Consider the following 19518-nt stretch of genomic DNA (forward strand, 5'->3'; position numbering starts at 1 on the left):
GGTGTGGTTGGTGAAGCTTCATCCACAGGGTCGATGAAACAAATATTCACCATTAATGAAGGAACCGCAAATCAAGGGATTGCATCAGACTGATTGTGGCTCGAGGAAGAAGGAATGACAAAGGAAGATCAAGGGAGTAGTTGGTGCCTGGATCGAAGCAAGAAGATTGGATTGAAAGAATACCTCGAGAAGGAAACAACATAGGCATTAATAGCAATTTGATAGATGTAAATCTATATGAAGGATCGTGTTTCCCTTGTCTGTAAAACGTGTCTTAAAAGGCATGGAAATGACGGAGATGAATAGATGGACTTCAAGGTGATCAGATCTTGCAAGATCTAATTGGATTTGATTTGCCTTGAGGATGGTGAAGAAACCCTAACTGCCTGGATTTTGAATTGACTTTTTAGCGGGAATTCATCTGATAAGAAAAGGGAACTATGGATAGAAGATGATGATGTTGTTGTGAAGATAGTGGAGAGGAGAGAAGTTAGAAGAAGAAAAATTGAGAAGGGGTTTTGATCAAGTTACAGTGTGAGTAATCTGACAGACCGGTAAGAGGATTCTACCGGTAGTTTCATAGTCGGGCAGTTGAACCTAACCGGTAAGGTGTGGCAGAGAAGGCAACATCCTAGTGTGACACAATGTACTGAGAGACTCTGTGTGAAAAGGAGAGAAGGATAACAGAGTGTTAATTGATTCAAGAGTTGTAGAATTCATTTGCAACAAGAAGCCTTAATTGTATTCAAATAGTATTTCAATACACATCACCAAGTCAGAGCTTGGTGCAGGGGTTCATGCTCCTTGGGTTGATGCCCTAAAAGTGCAGGGGTTAGTGCTCCTTGGGTTGGTGCCCTAAAAGTGCAGGGGTTAGTGCTCCTTGGGTTGGTGCCCAAAATCTTTGTAAATCTGTTTTTTACCTGTGAGGCTGGATTGGAGCAGTAGACTTCAGCAGCTCTTCTCACCGAGGTTTTTCCCATATTGGGTTTTCCTCATAAATCTAGTGTTGTGAGTTTCTTGTGTGTGTATGGTCACTTTGGCTCCCTTTCTTTTATTACTGGTTTGACTATTTATATGATTAAGTACATAATTGATATTCTGAAGTTAGATAAGAAAAAGAAAAGACCTAGGAACCACTGATTCATCCCCCCCCTCTCAGTGGTAATCTATGTTCAACAGTTGGTACACTTGATGGATTCACCCCAGATATATCACAAGAATAGGAAACTATTGATGAAGACTTGGAGTGATGAATTTACAAGGATCCTTAGACAAGGGTAAACAACAAATCTAGATTCCTATAGAAATGTATGGCAAAGGTTTTACCATGATGCAAAAGATGGGCTATGATGGCCATAGTGCATTAGGATCCCACAAGCATGGTGTACAAGAGCCGTTACAACCCTTGTTAACACCAAGAGATAAAACAAGCCTCAGATTTCATTCTAGTTTAGGAAGCTCTTCTACACTCAAGCTTACAAGCAAACAAAAGTAGCCAACTTCTAAATCCATTATTTCAAGAGTCAGGATAATATTCATTGCATACAAACCTATAACATTAGAAAATCCAAGTCATTGAAGCACTTCTCAATCGAAGTCCACACATGCACCAAACAGGCACAAGGGTTATGTTGCATGAAAACCTATCTCTTCAAGGTTACCACTCTTTTCCATTTCAAACACTCAAGCAACATCAACAACCTCGTCAGATACAACACCTATAGCCATTGTCAACAAGCCTTTCACACCTGTAGACATCCCTATAATATATAGTGACAGAGTTCTACAAAGTGATTATGAGATGGATTCACATGAATACGAATGGGGTTATTTAGCTTCACATGAATTTGAAGAGGATTCCTCTGATACTTTTGAAGATAAAAGAGTTGAAGGAGATGCATGGATCACAACCTTTTGGGATCCAAATACTGAGGATACTTCTAGGAGAGATAGGTCACCTCTCAAGCCCGATTATGAACTATTTTGATGCTAGGAAGAGTAAATGAAATAATAAAGAAGACTCAAAAAGCATGGGTTAAATTTCTTGGAGAAAATAGAGGATTCTTTACTTCACTGGAAACCAAGGCAGACATTGCAAATATCTCGGTTGAAGGAAAAGGAAAGGGGATTATGGGTACTTCACCCTCAATTTTGAAAAAAATTAAGATAGTGGAAATTGAGCCCCGAGTAAATATAGATGTACAAAAAAATATTGAGATGCCGGTTAATATAGAGAGTGAACAAGTTAATATTGTACGGGCTATTAATATTGAGGATAATTGTCCTTCGGATACAAATGTACAGGTTGAGATTACAGTTCCTATAGAGGAAGTGACAGCTACATAGACTACACCAAGTGGCGAAGCCACCAGTGCAAGTGAGGAGGTTATAAAGGATAAATCTTCAAAAGAGAAGACAGGGGAATCCAGCAGGGAACTGGTAGTTGGTCCATCATTGTTGTCAATTGATACCTCACAGGTTGAAAATAAAAACATCATAGAGATGAGTCCTACTGAACTCATGATGATGGCAGCACAAAACTAATGAAGGAGGGATCCATAGATAAAGGGATTATTGATCAATCAATCACTGTTTTACACAGACTGGTCCCAGAGTGTAAAATTGAAAATGAAGCAAACCCATCCGACAAGCTTAAAATAATCACTGAGCATATTTCAAAATATTTTCAATCCTTACAACAAATCTCAAACTGAGAAGCACTGGAGAGGTTTACTCATGCTAAGAGAGCTGCATTTGATTAGGTAATTGAATCTGAGAAGAAAAAGATTCATGAGAAGCTGATACTAATAGAAAATTATTTGAAACAATGTACAACTATATATAGGGTATGTTGTAACACTGAAATACTTACAACTAATGTGGATAAAAAGATAAAAGAAATTCAAGAGAAAATTGCAAGTATAGCTAATTCATTTGACAGATTGATTTCATTGACTACATCCATTGATGGTCAAATTTTGATTTTGGAGAACCAAATTTCTGTTCTTGAGAAGGAAAGAGACAAAATAATAAGAAGAGCTAGAAATCTGAGAGGCTTGGTGAGTTGCTGGTTCAATTCACTCAGTGTACATAAGAAAGAATGCATGGATATAGTGGGAAATCCCACACCGATAGAGGTAAATGAGAAAGAGTCTTTTGCACATATATTGAGTGGACTTGTATCTATTTCTAGGACATTCAAAACTGGTTGGGATACTTATCTTGAGCTACTGGAGAAGTCTTATCTAGAAATTTTGAAATTTATCAAGCTCTGGTAAGACATTTTGGGATATTCATTGTACAGTTCTTATTCTTTGACATTGTTTTTAGAATTTTTGATGGAATTGATGTCAAAGGGGGAGTGATATATATGTGAAAAAGAATAAAAGGAGTTTTATACATTAGGGGGAGTTATGGAGCCATGGAGATATGTAGTATTTTTCATATTCAGTTCAGGGGGAGCAGGGTAGGATGAAACCGATAGATGAAACCTTGACCATTTTTCACATGAGTGTTGCCATCAATTCCAAAGGGGGAGATTGTTCGCAATTGACAATCAATTAGTTGGTTTCACTATGTTTTCATTGATGGCAACATGGTATTGTGTTCCGGCTTCATGTTTTGGATCAATTGTGTATCAACAGGCACTTCACAGATACTTCACCGACAGGGCAGAAGGATTTCTTTGGTCATCGACAATGCAGGACAACATGGTTTAGTAAAGGTTATCGGTATTGGAGGCTGACATATCTTGGATCTGGCATTGGAAATTGATTTAAATGTTTATGCATTTATGTTATTTGGCCGACATGTAATTTGATATTGTATATATCTTTGTAAGTCGACATAAGGCATGTAAATTTGTATAGGGTATATAGGTTAGTTTGATAGATCATTTTGAGATAGACATGATATAGGAGATAATGGATATGTGAATGTAATATGGTGCAAAATATATCAGAGAGATCATGTATGTGAGGAAATTAATATATGGGTTATTCTCGTAAAGGGTTTAGGATTTTAGACCAGAACAGATAGAGCTTAAACCGGAACTGTATTCTGGCATAAAAGGTGTTATCTTAGCAGTTCACACTTCTCCGAATTGTAGTCTAGAATTTTATGTAGTCGGTGAGGCTCCTTTTGTGATTGAGCAGTGTGCCCTAGGCTGTAAGCCTTCCTACAAGTGTAGGCCCCTCATATTTTGTAATATCTCTTCATATGGTTAGTGGATTGATATTGTGGGTCACAAATCCCACCATGGTTTTTCCTCTTTGAGGTTTTCCATGTATAAATCTCTGTGTTATGGTTCTCATTTATGTGATTGGCATATTGGTTGTTTTACTTCTTTCAATTTTGTATGTACCGATATACCAGTTGGTGTATGCATGTTTTAATAAGGCTAAAATTAATCATTCTGGTATAACACTGATTCACCCCCCCCCCCCCCCCCCCCCTCTCAGTGTTATTGGATTCCAACAGTAAGAGTTTCCTCCCCACGTTCTTATTTATTTTCAACTTCTTTCATCACAATTGAATTTTCAAAACTTTCACTTGAACTCTCTTCTTCTTCTCCATCTTCTTGATCAACTCTTTGTTCTTCCACATGTGCATCTTCTTGCTTAGTTTTAAAATGCACTATTTTTTGAATTTTTGTTTGGTTGTTCTTCACTTGAGTTGGCTCTAAATTCTTTGGAAATGATATCTCTAGAAAATATCATTTTATGAGTTTGAGGATTCCAAAGCTTATAACCTTTTACATTTTTACCATATCCTACAAAGATGAATTTATGAGCTTTTAGATCCAATTTAGATCACTTTCCTTGAGGCACATGAACACAAGCCTCATAAGTAAAGATCATTAAATTTAAAATTGAAGTATTTTTACCCAACCACATCTCATAAGGTGTTTTATGAAAAAGAGCTTTACAAGGAGATCTATTAATTAAATAATAAGAAATACGAATAGCTTCTGCCCAAAAACATTTATCATGATTAACACTACTTAACATGCTCCTAGCTCTTTTCATTAATGTATGGTTCATTATTTCTACTACCCTATTTTTTGGGGGAGTGTAAGGTGTATTATTTTTCCTAATAATTCCCACATGTTTACAAAACTCGTCAAATTCCATAGAGAAATATTCACCTCCATTGTTAGATCTCAATACCTTTTTCTTATAATTTGATTACCTTTCAACCAATTCCTTAAATTCCTTAAACTTAGTAAAAACTTCAAATTTTAAATGCATAAAATAAATCCAAGTATATCTTGAGAGATCATCAAAGAATGAAATATAATATCGAGATTTATTCAAAGTATCAACATCCATAGGACCACATACATCACATGAATAATCTCTAAAAGTTTCTTAGTTTTATTAGCTCCTTTAGGAAATGAAGATCTATTTTGTTTACCAAACACACAATGCTCATATAAATCACTCTTACTAATAGAATAATTAGAAATTCCCTTAATTAGTTTCTTGTCTAGAATGGTCTTAAGACCTTTTTCACCAATATGACCCAATTTATGGTGTCATAACATACATGCATTTTCAATCCTAGTTACAAAAGCTAAATTACAAAAAGTAGAAGCATGTAGCTTAAACAAAGTCCCTATCTGAGATCCTTTAGCCACTACAAAAATTCCCCTTACCAACCTACAACTAGACTCATCAAATGTCACATGCATTCTAGAATAATTTAAATTGGAAACCAAAAGTAAACTTCTTGCAAGATATGGAATATATGACTAACTCATTTAAGGTCAAAATCCAATGAAATTTTCTGACGAAAGTGAATTAACTTATTGTTTCATTGGGTACCTTTCAATTTAATGTGATATTTTCACTTTTTTTTTAAAAACTGGTCCCCAACATTTGTCAAAATTTTGTCTGATAATAATTATCGTCTCTATTCCGACGATATTCTGACTGATATCAATGATGATGATGATGATATGACCAATCCTTACAATGTCGAATCTGGATCGGATGAAGAAGAAGATCAATGATATATATAGTACCTTAGAATAATGTGTTAATGAGATCAACACATCTCCAAGGCACAAATGGGAGGGCATACAAATGCAAAACAACAAAATGGGGATTTTTTTCTTCCTTAAATTATGGAGTTGCCTTTCTAGGTAGTTTCATTGGCCTAACCAAAAAACTAATTCTCTATATTTTCACCATAAATATTAATTCTAGAATGGATTTTCATCTACAATTCCATTGTGTTCCCACTTTTGATGATATTATAAATTATGGGGTCACCATCTAGAAATCCCTTGTTGCCAACATTTTGGTTGAGAACTATAATAAAGACAAACATAACATAATAACTAAACCAAAGAAAAAACACACTTGGGCTAAAACAAAATGTTATCAAATGATGGGGTAACTAACTCCAAATTCATTTAGAGCCCAAACATGTACCTAAATAAAAATATCCTAATGTTTCAAAATGTCCAACAACTAACACATATTGTTTTGATTAAGTAAAAACAGGTTTTTGAAAGGAACCCGAACCTTATTACATCTCAGGAGAAAGAAAAAGCATTAAAGCAGAAGAAAACCGTGCCTGATCACCCAAACAAAAAATAGTTCCCAACCAAAATAAAAAGGGAACTCAAAACACATAGAGCCGCTCAAAGACAACAAAAGGATAGCAAAAGGACAGCACAAAGACAAAGATATAGACTGAGATAGCTAAATATTTTTCATAATATCTTCTGCATGAACCGCCATCTACTTCATGTTGTCTGTAGAGTTCTTCAATTCATCCAACTCTCATCCCTTGATATCACCCTGGTTCCTGGTGTTGGCCCTAGTTCTCTTCTCATGACCTTTTCTCTCCATTTGGTCCTTTTCACCCTCCTTGTCTTTAATGTTATCAAATTTGTTAATCAGAATATTCATATTATCCATAGAGGCCTTAAGAATATGGAAATTTTGTTCAGTAATCCTCTTCACAGTTAATTCCATCTTGTCGACTCTATTGACCAGGTTGTTCATGGTAGTTTCCAGCCCGTTCGCCTCTCTATTCCCTTCCATTTCCTTAACCTTCTTTTCTATTTCAAGAATTTTACTGACCATGGCCTCAATAGCTTCAGCATTGTTCATAGCAACCACTAATTCTTTAACATTTTCAGAAAGAGGCTTCTCACCTATCGTAGCATTTTTTATAACATTAATATCATTCTTCATGTTGCTGATATCTTTCACAATTTTGCTGATAGTTTTACAAAATCCCTTAATACTATCATTATCCCCATGACAGTCACTAGGATTTCCCCTTTTATTCTCGTGGCCCTCATTCTGCAATCCTTGAGTACTCATGTCCTCACCACGATCCACATCTAGAATCTCCTCCTCCTCTGCATCCTCATCAGAAGCTATCAATATCTTCTTTTTTACCTTGTTAGCTCCCCTACTAGTATTCTTGTTCCTCTAGGTTTGTTTTCCCATTCCCTTTCCTTTCTTTCTTTTGATGAATTTATCCTCAAAGGACTTATCCTCAGAGTCCAAGAGGTTAGAATCAACAGCAATCCTCTTTCTTTCCCCCTTATTCCTCCCCTTTTTGCTGAGATCCTCTGACTCACCTTCAGTTTCAGAGTCGAAGTTGAAACCACTATACTCACTTTCTGTGTCATCATCCCTACTATTTTTACCTCTAATTGGTTTCTCAATGGATTTCCCTTTCAAAAATTTGTAAACTAAAACCATAAGACCCTGATGAAGAGCATGGTCCCCCTAGGGCTCTTTCTGCATTTCTTTAATGGTATGATCCATGGAACAAGCTAAATAATAGGGCAGGCTTATCTTTTCACCATGGCAAAAGTGGTTGAGTAACACGAAATGGTGCTTGTAAGCCCTCGTGAATCTTCCATCCAGAGTGATGTAGGTTATGGTAGCAAACAACACAAACCTCCATGGCCTATAGATACACTTGGGGGAGTGGTAAGAGTTATCCACCTTCACCAATTTCTTCTTTTCGCCATCCGTGATAGGAAATCTATCCGCTGTCTTATCAGAAACACTTTGATCTCTATAGAACTTAATACCATTTTTCACCATCCCTGTAGCTTCTGTAATGATATCTTCATCCACCATCATCATCTGGGTGCTCACCAGAACTTTGCCATTCTTCCAATTCTTTATGAAATGCTCGGTAACTGTTGGGTCTTTACCACAAAGCTTCTCCATGAAAACACTTAAGCCCCCCTCTTGTAGAATCTCCCAAACCTCTTTGTTCTTCTTCCAATTCGAACATGAAGTTGGTTCATACTTGTTTTTGTTCCCTCCCATATTTCCCTCAAAATCAATGGAATTCCTAATCTCAGCTCTGATATTTCCTCTCTAGTTTCTATTATTGCTTTGAAAAATAACCCAGAATCTGTGCCTTGTTAATATGATATGACTATTAAATAAATACTCAACACTGCCGTTGTAAACCTTCATCAAAAAAAGGGGGAAAGGCATTAGGAATTATGATTAATGATGCCACATTGCTTCATCTAGATACGGTCTAGTTCGAACAAGGATTTTGCCTCACATGCAAGATTACTCTCACCATTAATGGTAATGATTTTCTCAGATCGGCAGGCCAAGTGTGTTGCCCAGTCAACACATGAGTTAGCTTCCTTGTAAACATGTGTGAAAGCACACATATCGAAGGTTTCACTTATTTCCTTCATAGCTTTAATAGCATTGTTTATAGACCAAGAGGGAGGGAACACCTTATTCAAACAGTTTATAATATTCAAAGAGTCACCTTCACACCATACTCTGGTACAATTGTCTTCCTTTGCTAGAACCATCCTATGAAAAGAAGCAATGGGCTCAGTAACATGATTAGTTTGACTACCAATAGGAATACATTTAATGGTTTTGCATTTTCCCCATTCATCCCTTAAAACCACACCACACCTTGCATTGCCAGGGTTACCCTTTGAAGTGCCATCGAAGTTGATTTTCATCCAGCCATGAGGAGGGCTTTCCCATTTCACATCTTCTCTAGGATTAGCCTGAAAGATGTCACTTCCCTTTAATCTCCAATCCTTGAAAATAATATGATCATCTTGATCTTTGGGGTTGGCTATTCCACCCATGATGTTGTTATTCTCCACCATATTTCGTTTGATTTTCTCAAAAATTATTTGAGCTTTAGATGCCTTATCTCTGAACACTCTTTCATTTCTCTCTTTCCATATTCCCCAACAAATATGAGGTAAAGCCCATCTCCATAACATAATTATAGACTTATTCCTTGAGGGGTGATGTCATGAATTAAAAAACATCTTGGACAGATTCCAGAAAGACCCAACTGATATTGAAGTAATCCAGGCCTCTAGCCCAGATGTCAGCATAGAAGGGACAGTGGAAGAACAAGTGGTTAATGGTTTCCTCATTCTGCATACAAAGAAGACAAACACTAGGCATACAGAATCCTCTAATTTTGAGGTTATCAATAGTCAAAGTTTTATTTTGAAGGACAGTCCAGAAAAAAATATTAATTTTGGGAATTAGGCCTTTCACCCAAGCCTTAGCCCAGCAAGGATTCTCCAAATTAGAAAACTACTGATTATAAAGAGAGGCAACATAAAATTTACCATTTGATGTAAGTTTCCAAATTAGTTGGTCATCATTATCCACCACCATCATGGAATTCATAAATTTGTTCAGATTACCAAGGGAGGGATCAACTAGGGATAATTCCTTCCACTGTCCATCATTCCAGTAGTCACCCACCATAGTACCATAATTTTCCTTACACTGATCCTGAAATTTGCCCTAATTAGGGCTATCACTCAATGGGGAGTCAAACAACCAAGAGTCTTCCCAGAATTTAATGAGATTACCTTTCCCCACCTTCCATTTCACACCTTTAGCAATTAGATCTCTAGTTCTTGTAACATTTTTCCAGATGTTAGAGCCAATCAGGATATCTTCAGCATTGAGGAAACTTTGAAGGGTAGGGAATTATCTTTTATTCTTATTGTCCCATATCAGTTTCCATTCTCCCTCAGTGTTATAACGTCTCCATATCTGCTTAGTCATGAGAAACTCATTAATCTCTCTGATTCTTCTAAGGCCTAGACCTCCCTTTCTTATAGGTTTAAAAACCTTATCCCACGCAATCAGATTCATTCTCTTCTTTTCCTCAACCCTTGTCCATAGAAAAGTTCTTTGAATTTTTTCAATAGTCTCTGCAAACTTGGTTGGGATTCTAAAAAGGCTAATGGCATAAAGTGGAATACTTTGAAGAGTAGATTTCAAAAGTTGGACCTTACCAGCTTGGTTGAGCAGAGAGCCTTTCCATCCAGCTAACTTCCTATGAAATTTATCCACAAGAGCACCCTAGAAAGTATTGGGTGGAACTTGACATAAAGGGAGCCCAAGATAGAAAGCAGGAAGATTCCCCAATTGGCATCCCAAAATGTTACTAATTGTTATACCACAAGGATATTCAATAATCCAAAATCATCCAGAAGTGTACATCTTGGTGGAGCTTATCAATGTAGTATTTAAAAAACTAGTTGAAGCTAACCTTATTAAATTCCACATACCATAGTTTTCAATGACAATGCACCCAAACTTGCATTATTTTTAGATTATTATTTTTAGGCCTTCATATCTTCTAGGAGGTGTTCAAATAAAGTGTTTTGTAGACATTTTGTGCTTCAAGTTTACATAATAATTAAAACGAAGGAAAATAATTGGTTCCAAATTGTATTTTAAATTTAAATATAAAATTTTATTTTGAAAGTATAAAAATGAATGTTTAGTCTATTTGGCTCATTTTTATTTGAATCTCACGCACACAGGAGCAGAGAGTTGGGGATATGATACATAAGGCATAATCCAATTCTATAAGCAATCCCAGCAGAACCCCCATTGGCATAATGACTGCAAGGATCAATTGAAATACGAAGCCGCCCACAAAGCATCCAACCTCCTGAAAAATTAAAAAATGGAGGGAGAGAGAGGACGAACAAGTGCAAGTGCCAGCGAATCCACTGTAAGTGTTGCATTCTATATTTTGGTTAGCTCCCATTAATCGTCAAATCTACTATAAAATGTTTCCAATTTACTAAACATGGTTGAAATGGTACTATTTTTCTTTACATCGAGTGGGTAAGGATTTTTGGGGCAGAAAATTTGTATGAGCTCTCATGGAGTCCACAGGCATACATCTCCTTCACGAGATTGCCTAACTTGTGTGAGCTCAGGCATACAAATCTCTCTTTCATAGAATTTGCCCAAAATTTTTATGGTTCTTAAAATTTTTTTTATATCAATTTTATGGTCACCCTACTTGCATCTTTTGCATGATAAGAATCCTAACTGATGAAACAAGATTGGCTCGTCTTATTCTTTCACTAGCTGAAACTCTCGTAGTGATGAGATCCATGTCAATGGTCCCAGTTGAGATCGGGTTAGTGTTTCACTAATTCTTATCAACCTTTCAATTTGAGTAGGTGTTGTTGTGATAACCTTTTTGCTACTGCCAGTGAAGTTGCCCTTCCTACGCATTTCAACATAACCACAGATCAGAGCCTTTGCAGCCTCATTAGATATTTTAGGATGTATATGTTGTCTTGCATAAGTGATATATGAAGTGAGGGTTGGGAGGTCCAATGCATCTAGTATTTGGTCCTCAGGCTCATCATAATGCAATGCAACAAGATGCCTTGCAAGATGTCGATCTGTTTGTTCATCAGTTTTTATCAAGCACTATGTAGATCAGATCAAACCTAGAAAGCAATGTTGGAGGAAGTTGGATATTATCAATAACTGAAAGTCTAGGGTTGTAGCGTGAACCGCTAGGATTGGCACAAGCTAAAACTAATGCCCTTGCATTAATAGATGCTATGATCCCAACCTTTGCAATTGACATTGTTTGTTGTTCCATAACCTCGTGTAACATGCTATGAGCATTATCTGACATCTTGTCAAACTCGTCTATGCAAAAAATACCCCTATCACTCAATATCAGTGCTCCACTTTCTAGAACTGTTTTACCAGTTTCAGGATCCTTTGATACATAAGAAGTCAAACCAACTGCAGAACTTCCATGACCACTTGTATAAATGCCTCGAGGAGCCAATTTATGCACATACTGAAGTACTGTATTTTTTACATTGAGTGGGTAAGGCTTTTTGGGGTAGAAAATTTGTATCATCTCTCATGGAGTCCGCAGGCATACATCTCCTTCACAAGATTTCCTAACTTTTATGGGCTCAAGCATACAACTCTCTCTTTCACAGAATTTGTCCAAAATTTTTATGGTTCTTAGATTTTTTTTTTATGTCATTTTTTGTCATCAGATTGTACAACCACGCTTTGCATTCCTTCCAACTTCAGCATTTTGTTACAAGATAAAGTACCCAATGATGTACTACAAAGCATAAACAAGTATAGTCAAATTAGTTATTAAAGAAAGATTCATACAATTAGATAGTGTTAAAAATATATTTATGTAGGGTGCCTTATAACAGTTCTCCCTATTCAACACTATCTTGTAGGGTACCTTAAGGTTCTGACTAAATAAGGTTCTGATTTTACAAATTTGTAATGTTCCCTAGGATAAATGACTAAATAAGGTTTTGATTTTAGATGTTGATCGGATTTTGGAAGAAAATACCTTTAACCTCTATTGATCTGCAATTGCAAAACTGAATCAGAAGATACTCATAATTATACTAAGGTTTGCTCATATAAACAAGTATAGTCAAATTAGTTATTAAAGAAATATTCATACAATGAGATAGTGGTGAAAATATATTTATGTAGGGTGCCTTATAGCAGTTCTCCCTATTCAACGCTATCTTGTAGGGTGCCTTATAGTAGTTCTCCCTATTCAACTCTTAAGTCCTTGTTGGTAAGATACTCATTAGATTTTGGTCAAAAGATAATTTCATCCAAATCCAAGGTATACATCCTTAACTCTAATTGTCTTGTAAAAGCTAATATTACTAGGGTCCTACGCTTCCAATGATAGAATTACCTTGAAAGAACTTTGGCATTTCTTTCTTCATGGTTCAAAATAAACCTTCAGACTACCAGAAAGTCATTCAAAGCTTATAAAGTAGGATCTCTAATTGGAAAGGAAAATGGTTGTCAATGACATCTAGAATACAAATTATAAAATCAGCTCTTGACACTATTCCCAATTATTACATGGTTGTTTTGAAAGTTCCTAAATCAGTAGTCTCAAAATTAGAGAGTTGTCAGAAATTTCATTTGAAAAGTAAATCTAGATTTAAAAAAATAAAAAATTCATCCAATCTCATTAGAAAACATGACTTTAGATAAGTCTAAAGGTGGATTGGGTATTCACAACATCTCAATGATAAATTTAGCTCTAGGTACAAAATTGGTTTAGCACATGTACAATAAGCCTCATGCCAAATCGTGTAAATTTATGCAAAAGAAATACCTTTATTATTCTAATCCAAGAAATAAGTTCACAGTTTCTAATCCTTAATTTTATTATTATTATTTATTATTAAATTACATTTCAAAGTAGGGACATTACAGTTCACCCTTCCCAAATTTTCTTGTCCTCAAGCAATGTTGATTTTAATTTTCTCAAACAAAGGTGAGAAGCATGACACATTTATGACCTTCATAGCCTATTTGGTTCACTCTTGTTATTCTCATATTCTAGATTAACTAAAAATATAGAGCCAAACACAGAGCATACACTTGAAAATACAAAGCATACACATGGATATATATATAGACACAGAGCATACATAGAGTATACACATGAATATACGCATTGTTAGACCCTTCTTATTGGTTAGAATGTATTCATTATTGTATTGCTTGGAAATAAAATATTGATCCATAATTGATCGATAATTTATGTATTGTATTTCTTGGAATAAAAATATTGATTGATAATTTATGTATTGTATTGCTTGGAAACAAAATATTACAAATATGCAAGTATAGGTGGTATTGAAAAACCACCAGAGTTCTGCCAACCTAAAAAAAAACCCCAAAACCACCCTCAAAACCACCATCCCAGTAAAAACCAAACCCTACTACATGCAGAATTGGCCTACCAAAACTACTAGCAGAAATCCCCACGTACATACATAATTGGGGAGAGAACAGACATATAACAAAAAGATACAAATAGACAACGTAAACTCCACCGGCCATGATAGGATTAACCCAGAAACAACCTATACTCCGAGTCCTCATAGAATTCTAAGAGTCGCTTCATTGCCTAGGAAGTCTAGGGTCTCAGTCGCAACTCTCAACCCACCTCTGCTCGTGCCACTTCATGAAGAACCCCTAAAACATCATCACATTGCTTCAACCTTTTGAAAGTTTTGAATGCCTGCCACCTGCGAAAAGCAAGAGCTTTGCATCTTGCCTTGAAATCATCATTAGCCCATCAAATGAGTGGTAGAGGTGCCACTGGAACAACCACCCCTTCCTCAGGAATAATGCCCATCATTGGGACCACACGAGCACACACACTATCCAGGTTTAACACATACCTTGAGTCAATTACAACTCTCAAGGCATTTTTCACTTTGTCCACCTCAACCTCAAATTGGAAACCCCAGGCTACAATCAATGAATATGCCTCCATGTTCATCCTATAGCGATGAAATACATGGACAATTTCCTCTCCCAACAACATCTTCACAACCTCATACAAGTTCTCATCCTTAAACAAAAACAAACCTTTCAGCCTCATGTTCGTGAATCGTCCAAGAAATGGGACTAATTTCTTGTCCATATGGAAGGATAAATTGGCTTCCATGTTGCGTAAGGAACCCAAGACAACTCTGCATACCATATGATACCAATAAAATGGCACTCCAACAACACTCCACCTAGTCCACTCAAGCTTTAAACACCTCACACTCAATTATGACAGCCATCCGTCGTCGACATTTATCACAATCTCTACCATCATTCCTCTGAATATTTTAGTTCATCCACACAATTAGTGCACATAAGACGGTATTAAATCCATCTAAATATTAGCCATTCAGTGTGTACGACAAGGAAATATCTCTTCTTATCAGCGTTCTCGATCACCACAAGGCAATAATGGAAGACAATTCATTCAAATGTATTCAAGATAGCTTGCAATATTTAATTATTTTCGGGCCGATCCACATGTGTGCATTGTCCCATTAAATGATTTGATGCCATTTTGCAAACCACTTTATTTCTCCTTCTAAAATGGTGACCTTTTTGCCAATTTCGAAGTGGTAGTTGATGCCCTTTGCGAAATAGCACTGAGTTCACTATTTCACAATCCTCATTTATTGTCTTTCGCGAAATAATGATGTATTTTCTATTTTGCAAATCGTTATTTTAGCTACATGAAACAACGACAGGTTCACTATTTTGCATCCTTCATATTTAGACTATGCGAAACAGCGAAAGATTCGCCATTTCGCATCCTTTGTTTTTTGACTCTTGCGAAATCAACATCCGATGATGTTGTTGTATGTGCGACGATATTTTTTATCGAACTGGCATTCTCTACATCGTCACAATTGCGTTAAACCACTTAAATATCCGACGAAGTTGTTGTATGTGGGATGGTTTTTTTGCCGTAATCACCAAAGTTTTCTGTTGATTGTTTGTCGCAAGACTAATGAAAGTTTTGTCGATATTTCGATGAAAACCGCTTGCATTTTTTTGCGACATCATCCGATGACACTTCATCAAAAGTTTGACGAAAAAAGGAACGTTGGACAAACAACAAAATTTTAGCGACAAAATTTTGTTGGGTTTTCGTCAGTAATCTGATGATAGTTCATCAAAATTTTAACAAACATGTGTTAGAAATTGGTGCCAAATATAGTAGTGTATAAAACATTATCAATGGAAATAATCCTTCCATCATTGAAACGCAATTTTATCTTTCATTTTCCAACAATCTTCACTAAGGTGTTATCAACAAGAAAAAATTCTCCTCCAGATCATATTCTTTATAGAAAACAAACAACTCCTTGTGAGGGGTCATATGGTAGGAAGCACTTCAATCAAGAAGCAAAGAATCAATACTAATAAAGTTAGCCAAAATAAATAAAGCATCAGAATCACCATCATCTAAGGACTTATCCATGAAAGCTTCAGTACTCTTTTTCTTGTTTCTACACTCCTTCACATGCCCTCTTTTACCACAGTCAACACTTCACTCTACTATTTCTAGGGGTCTTAGAATGTCTATTTGACATATCCTTCTTTTTATCACCTTTAGGCCCTTTTCCTTAGGCCTTCCTCAAACATGCAAGGCATCTTAGGAACCAACATTCATGGTCTTTCTCCTCATCTATTCTAAATAAGTATGGGAATCACACTGTCCATCTTAGGCTCTGCACCACCATTTCTTATGATAATAATTAGATTTTCCCAAGAATTAGGCAATGAGAAGAGTAGAAGAATGCATTTATCTTCATCTTCAATAATAACATCTATTGATGCAAGATGACTTAAAAATCAAATTAAAATCATTCAAATGTTCAACAATAGAATCACCATCCCTCAATTTCAAAGAATACAAATGTGTTTTTAGGTAAATCTCGTTAGACACACTCTTAGCTTGATGGATAACACCTATTTTCTTCCATAGCTTGTATGCAGTGTCTTCTATAGAGAAATTTAAGAGGACAAAGTTAGAAAGACACAAATAAATGGTTCATCATGCCTCCTTGTCTAACTTTTTCCATTCATCATCTATCAAGGAAGAACCCCCTGGTTTCTTTTCTTTTGAAATTGGCAATCATTAGTCTCTCTCTTCCAAGAGATCCTCAACTTTCAATTTCCACCTCTCATAACTAGTGCCATTGAACTTCTCAATATCTTGATGAGAGGTGGAGGCCATGGTATACAACCTTTCTCAAATCTACAAAAAATCAACAAAACATCTTTTCTCATTGTAGCAAAAAACCTTCAGCTCTTATAGAGAAAGGTGTCCCTTCTTCAACAAAACAATTATCTTTGATACCAAATGTTGTAAAACAAGGTGAATAAAGCTTGCAATATGAACTGTAAATGAAAATTATTGTAAATTTGAAACTAAAATTAACCCTTATCAAAGTGATTGTTTAATCAAAACAAGAACAAGAAAACCATTGCGCATGAAACAATAGATTTACATGGAGAAACCCTTTCGGAAAAAAACTCCATAGAAAGAGAGGAAAGTATATTACTAATCAAATGAATATTACAAAAATAATACACTTCTCTTGTAGAGCTCTATAAAATCTATTAGCACTTAGTTATTCTAAAAACTAAACAAGACTGAATAAATAACTCTAGCTTAAGGCCCCAATTTATAGAGATTTGTGATGATGAATACCACAATGGTATCACCAAACAACATGCTAAAAAATCATTTGGAAAACATCATTTGCATCACCTTGAAATGAGTCAAAAGCACCCAAAATAGCCTCTTACAGACACTCTTACATCTATTATAAGGAATCTCTTGTGCATGGGCACCTGCATAAGGATTTCATCATAAATATTATCATAGAATCAATAATGACTGCCATAACCATCATAGATGCTAATACAAACCCTAAAAAGTGTCCAACAACCTCAAAATATAGGATTCCAAGAGGGGATGCCTAGCTATTTTTTCCTTTCCTAGAGGACAAATGGTAAAAGTAACTTTGCCTTTACATGATCTCTTTCACTATTGTTAGTTAAATAGTTTAATCATTTATGGGTAAATTAAAAAAAGACATTAGGAAAACAATTTAAATAAAGGATTCACAAGGTTTATGGCACCTAAATCCTAATATAACTGTCTTTGTTGACCATCAACCATGAGGTTATCTATAAGTTGAGGACGAGAACATGGCCTGGGCATTTTTTCACCCAATCATGAAGCCATTATGCTTTCTCGAAGTTTGTCATGACATGAAGAACCATTGACCCTATACAAAGAGCCTATCTACCAGAAAACAATGTATAGCATCGTAAATTACCATTGAGCCAATTTACACCTCATGTTTGTGCCCCTACTTTAGTGGGTCTACCCATCATCTCCTATCTGGGTCCGTTTAGTGCTTTAACTCCATTTTGACACCATATACACCTACCAAATGACTCTTTGGAGTGGTATCCTCCTCTCTAAACCTAAATTTTGGTCCTTGATTGAGGAGAACCAGGGTGCTAGCACCTTGTTCCTAGGACCAGAATGCCCAATGCCCTGGTCCCCCTCAATGGGGCCCAATTTTCAAGAGGAGGGAGCTCTCTAGTGGGAAATGAAATTGGTGTCTCTATATGACTGTTGGAGGTCTGCCTAATCGGTAAATTGACCTAGAATATCATATATAAAGACATTTGATCAACCTAATTTCATCCAAGCATTCTAAGTCTCCATATCCAAACAATCAAACATTGAAGCATTCATCATCAAGCAATTCGAGAGATCTTCAAGGCTGCATACTCTTCATTCAACCATTGTGAAGAAAAATTACATCATTCATATGCAAGGATGTGTGTGTGATTAGGGTTTTGTCATGTTCATGTTGTTTCATACAATATATCTGATTACATTCAAGAAGCAAAACATCATTATTAGTCATTGCAGATCTGAGGTATATCTTTCCATTGCTTATTTTAGTATTTACAATATTTCAATCAAGGTTAGTTTCTGAACCAAGGTTTGACTTGGCAAACCCCTATTCCCAACCTATTTCCCCTTCTTTCTGTGTGTAGGAAGCAAGTACAAAGCTATGATCTTCAATATTAGCTTTATTTATAGTGACGAATAGGTTCACCTTTGGATGATGAAAAGTGCAGAGGACTGGTGCGATGGGCATACCGGTCCCAACATTTAAGGAGACCTTCTAGGATCAGAACTGAATATTCTTACTTTGCTCAGATCTAGGTTTGTGGCTTGATCTGATGACTGTAGCTCATTGTTAATGCATAATTACTTCGATTTCAGTACATTTAACCTAATTTCAGTATTTTACAATTCAACTTAAAAGGGTAATCAATTCAAATCTAGTAAACCTAATAAGGATTTTGAGCCTATCCTTTTTGATTTGTGGCTAGATCTATTGGGTTTACCCCTCTTTTAATGTGATGGTCCCTAAGTAAAAATTTGTGGTTTTCATATATCTAATTGTGGAAGCCCTAATTTTACACCATTACACAATGGTAGATGGAAACTATGGTGCAACTTGATACATCTACATGCACATCTAATATATGATAATGTATTATCATTTTATCAGGATAAGGAAGAGAAACATAATAAGAAATTTGTAAAAATTTCATCTATTTCAATGAATAAGGCTTTGACCAAAACACTTTTAAAACATAGATTTTTTTGAAAAGAAGATCATCATTCTCTATTTACCCATGTTCGACACCCCTTCCTAGAAACATAGCTTAATAAAATACGTAATTCAATCAATCATTCATATGGGGATAACCTATACAATGCATCTTTCATTATGACTAGTTAATAACAACACATTTCTCTACATGGCTATTATGTTTATACATA

General features: G+C 35.8%; 1 protein-coding gene across 1 annotated transcript; it reads right to left on the reverse strand.

Moving 5' to 3' along the window:
- Positions 1-11372: 11372 nt before the first annotated feature.
- LOC131067786 (DNA replication licensing factor MCM4-like) lies at positions 11373-14724 on the reverse strand. The gene is made up of 4 exons (XM_059217218.1): positions 14522-14724; positions 14284-14365; positions 11826-12123; positions 11373-11710 (listed from the first exon to the last, which is right to left on the reverse strand). The coding sequence occupies exons 1-4, from the start codon at positions 14722-14724 to the stop codon at positions 11373-11375; spliced, it is 921 nt and encodes a 306-aa protein (XP_059073201.1).
- Between the last annotated feature and the right edge of the window lie 4794 nt (positions 14725-19518).

The sequence above is a fragment of the Cryptomeria japonica genome, chromosome 3 (assembly GCF_030272615.1).
Source record: "Cryptomeria japonica chromosome 3, Sugi_1.0, whole genome shotgun sequence".
Taxonomy (NCBI): domain Eukaryota; kingdom Viridiplantae; phylum Streptophyta; class Pinopsida; order Cupressales; family Cupressaceae; genus Cryptomeria; species Cryptomeria japonica.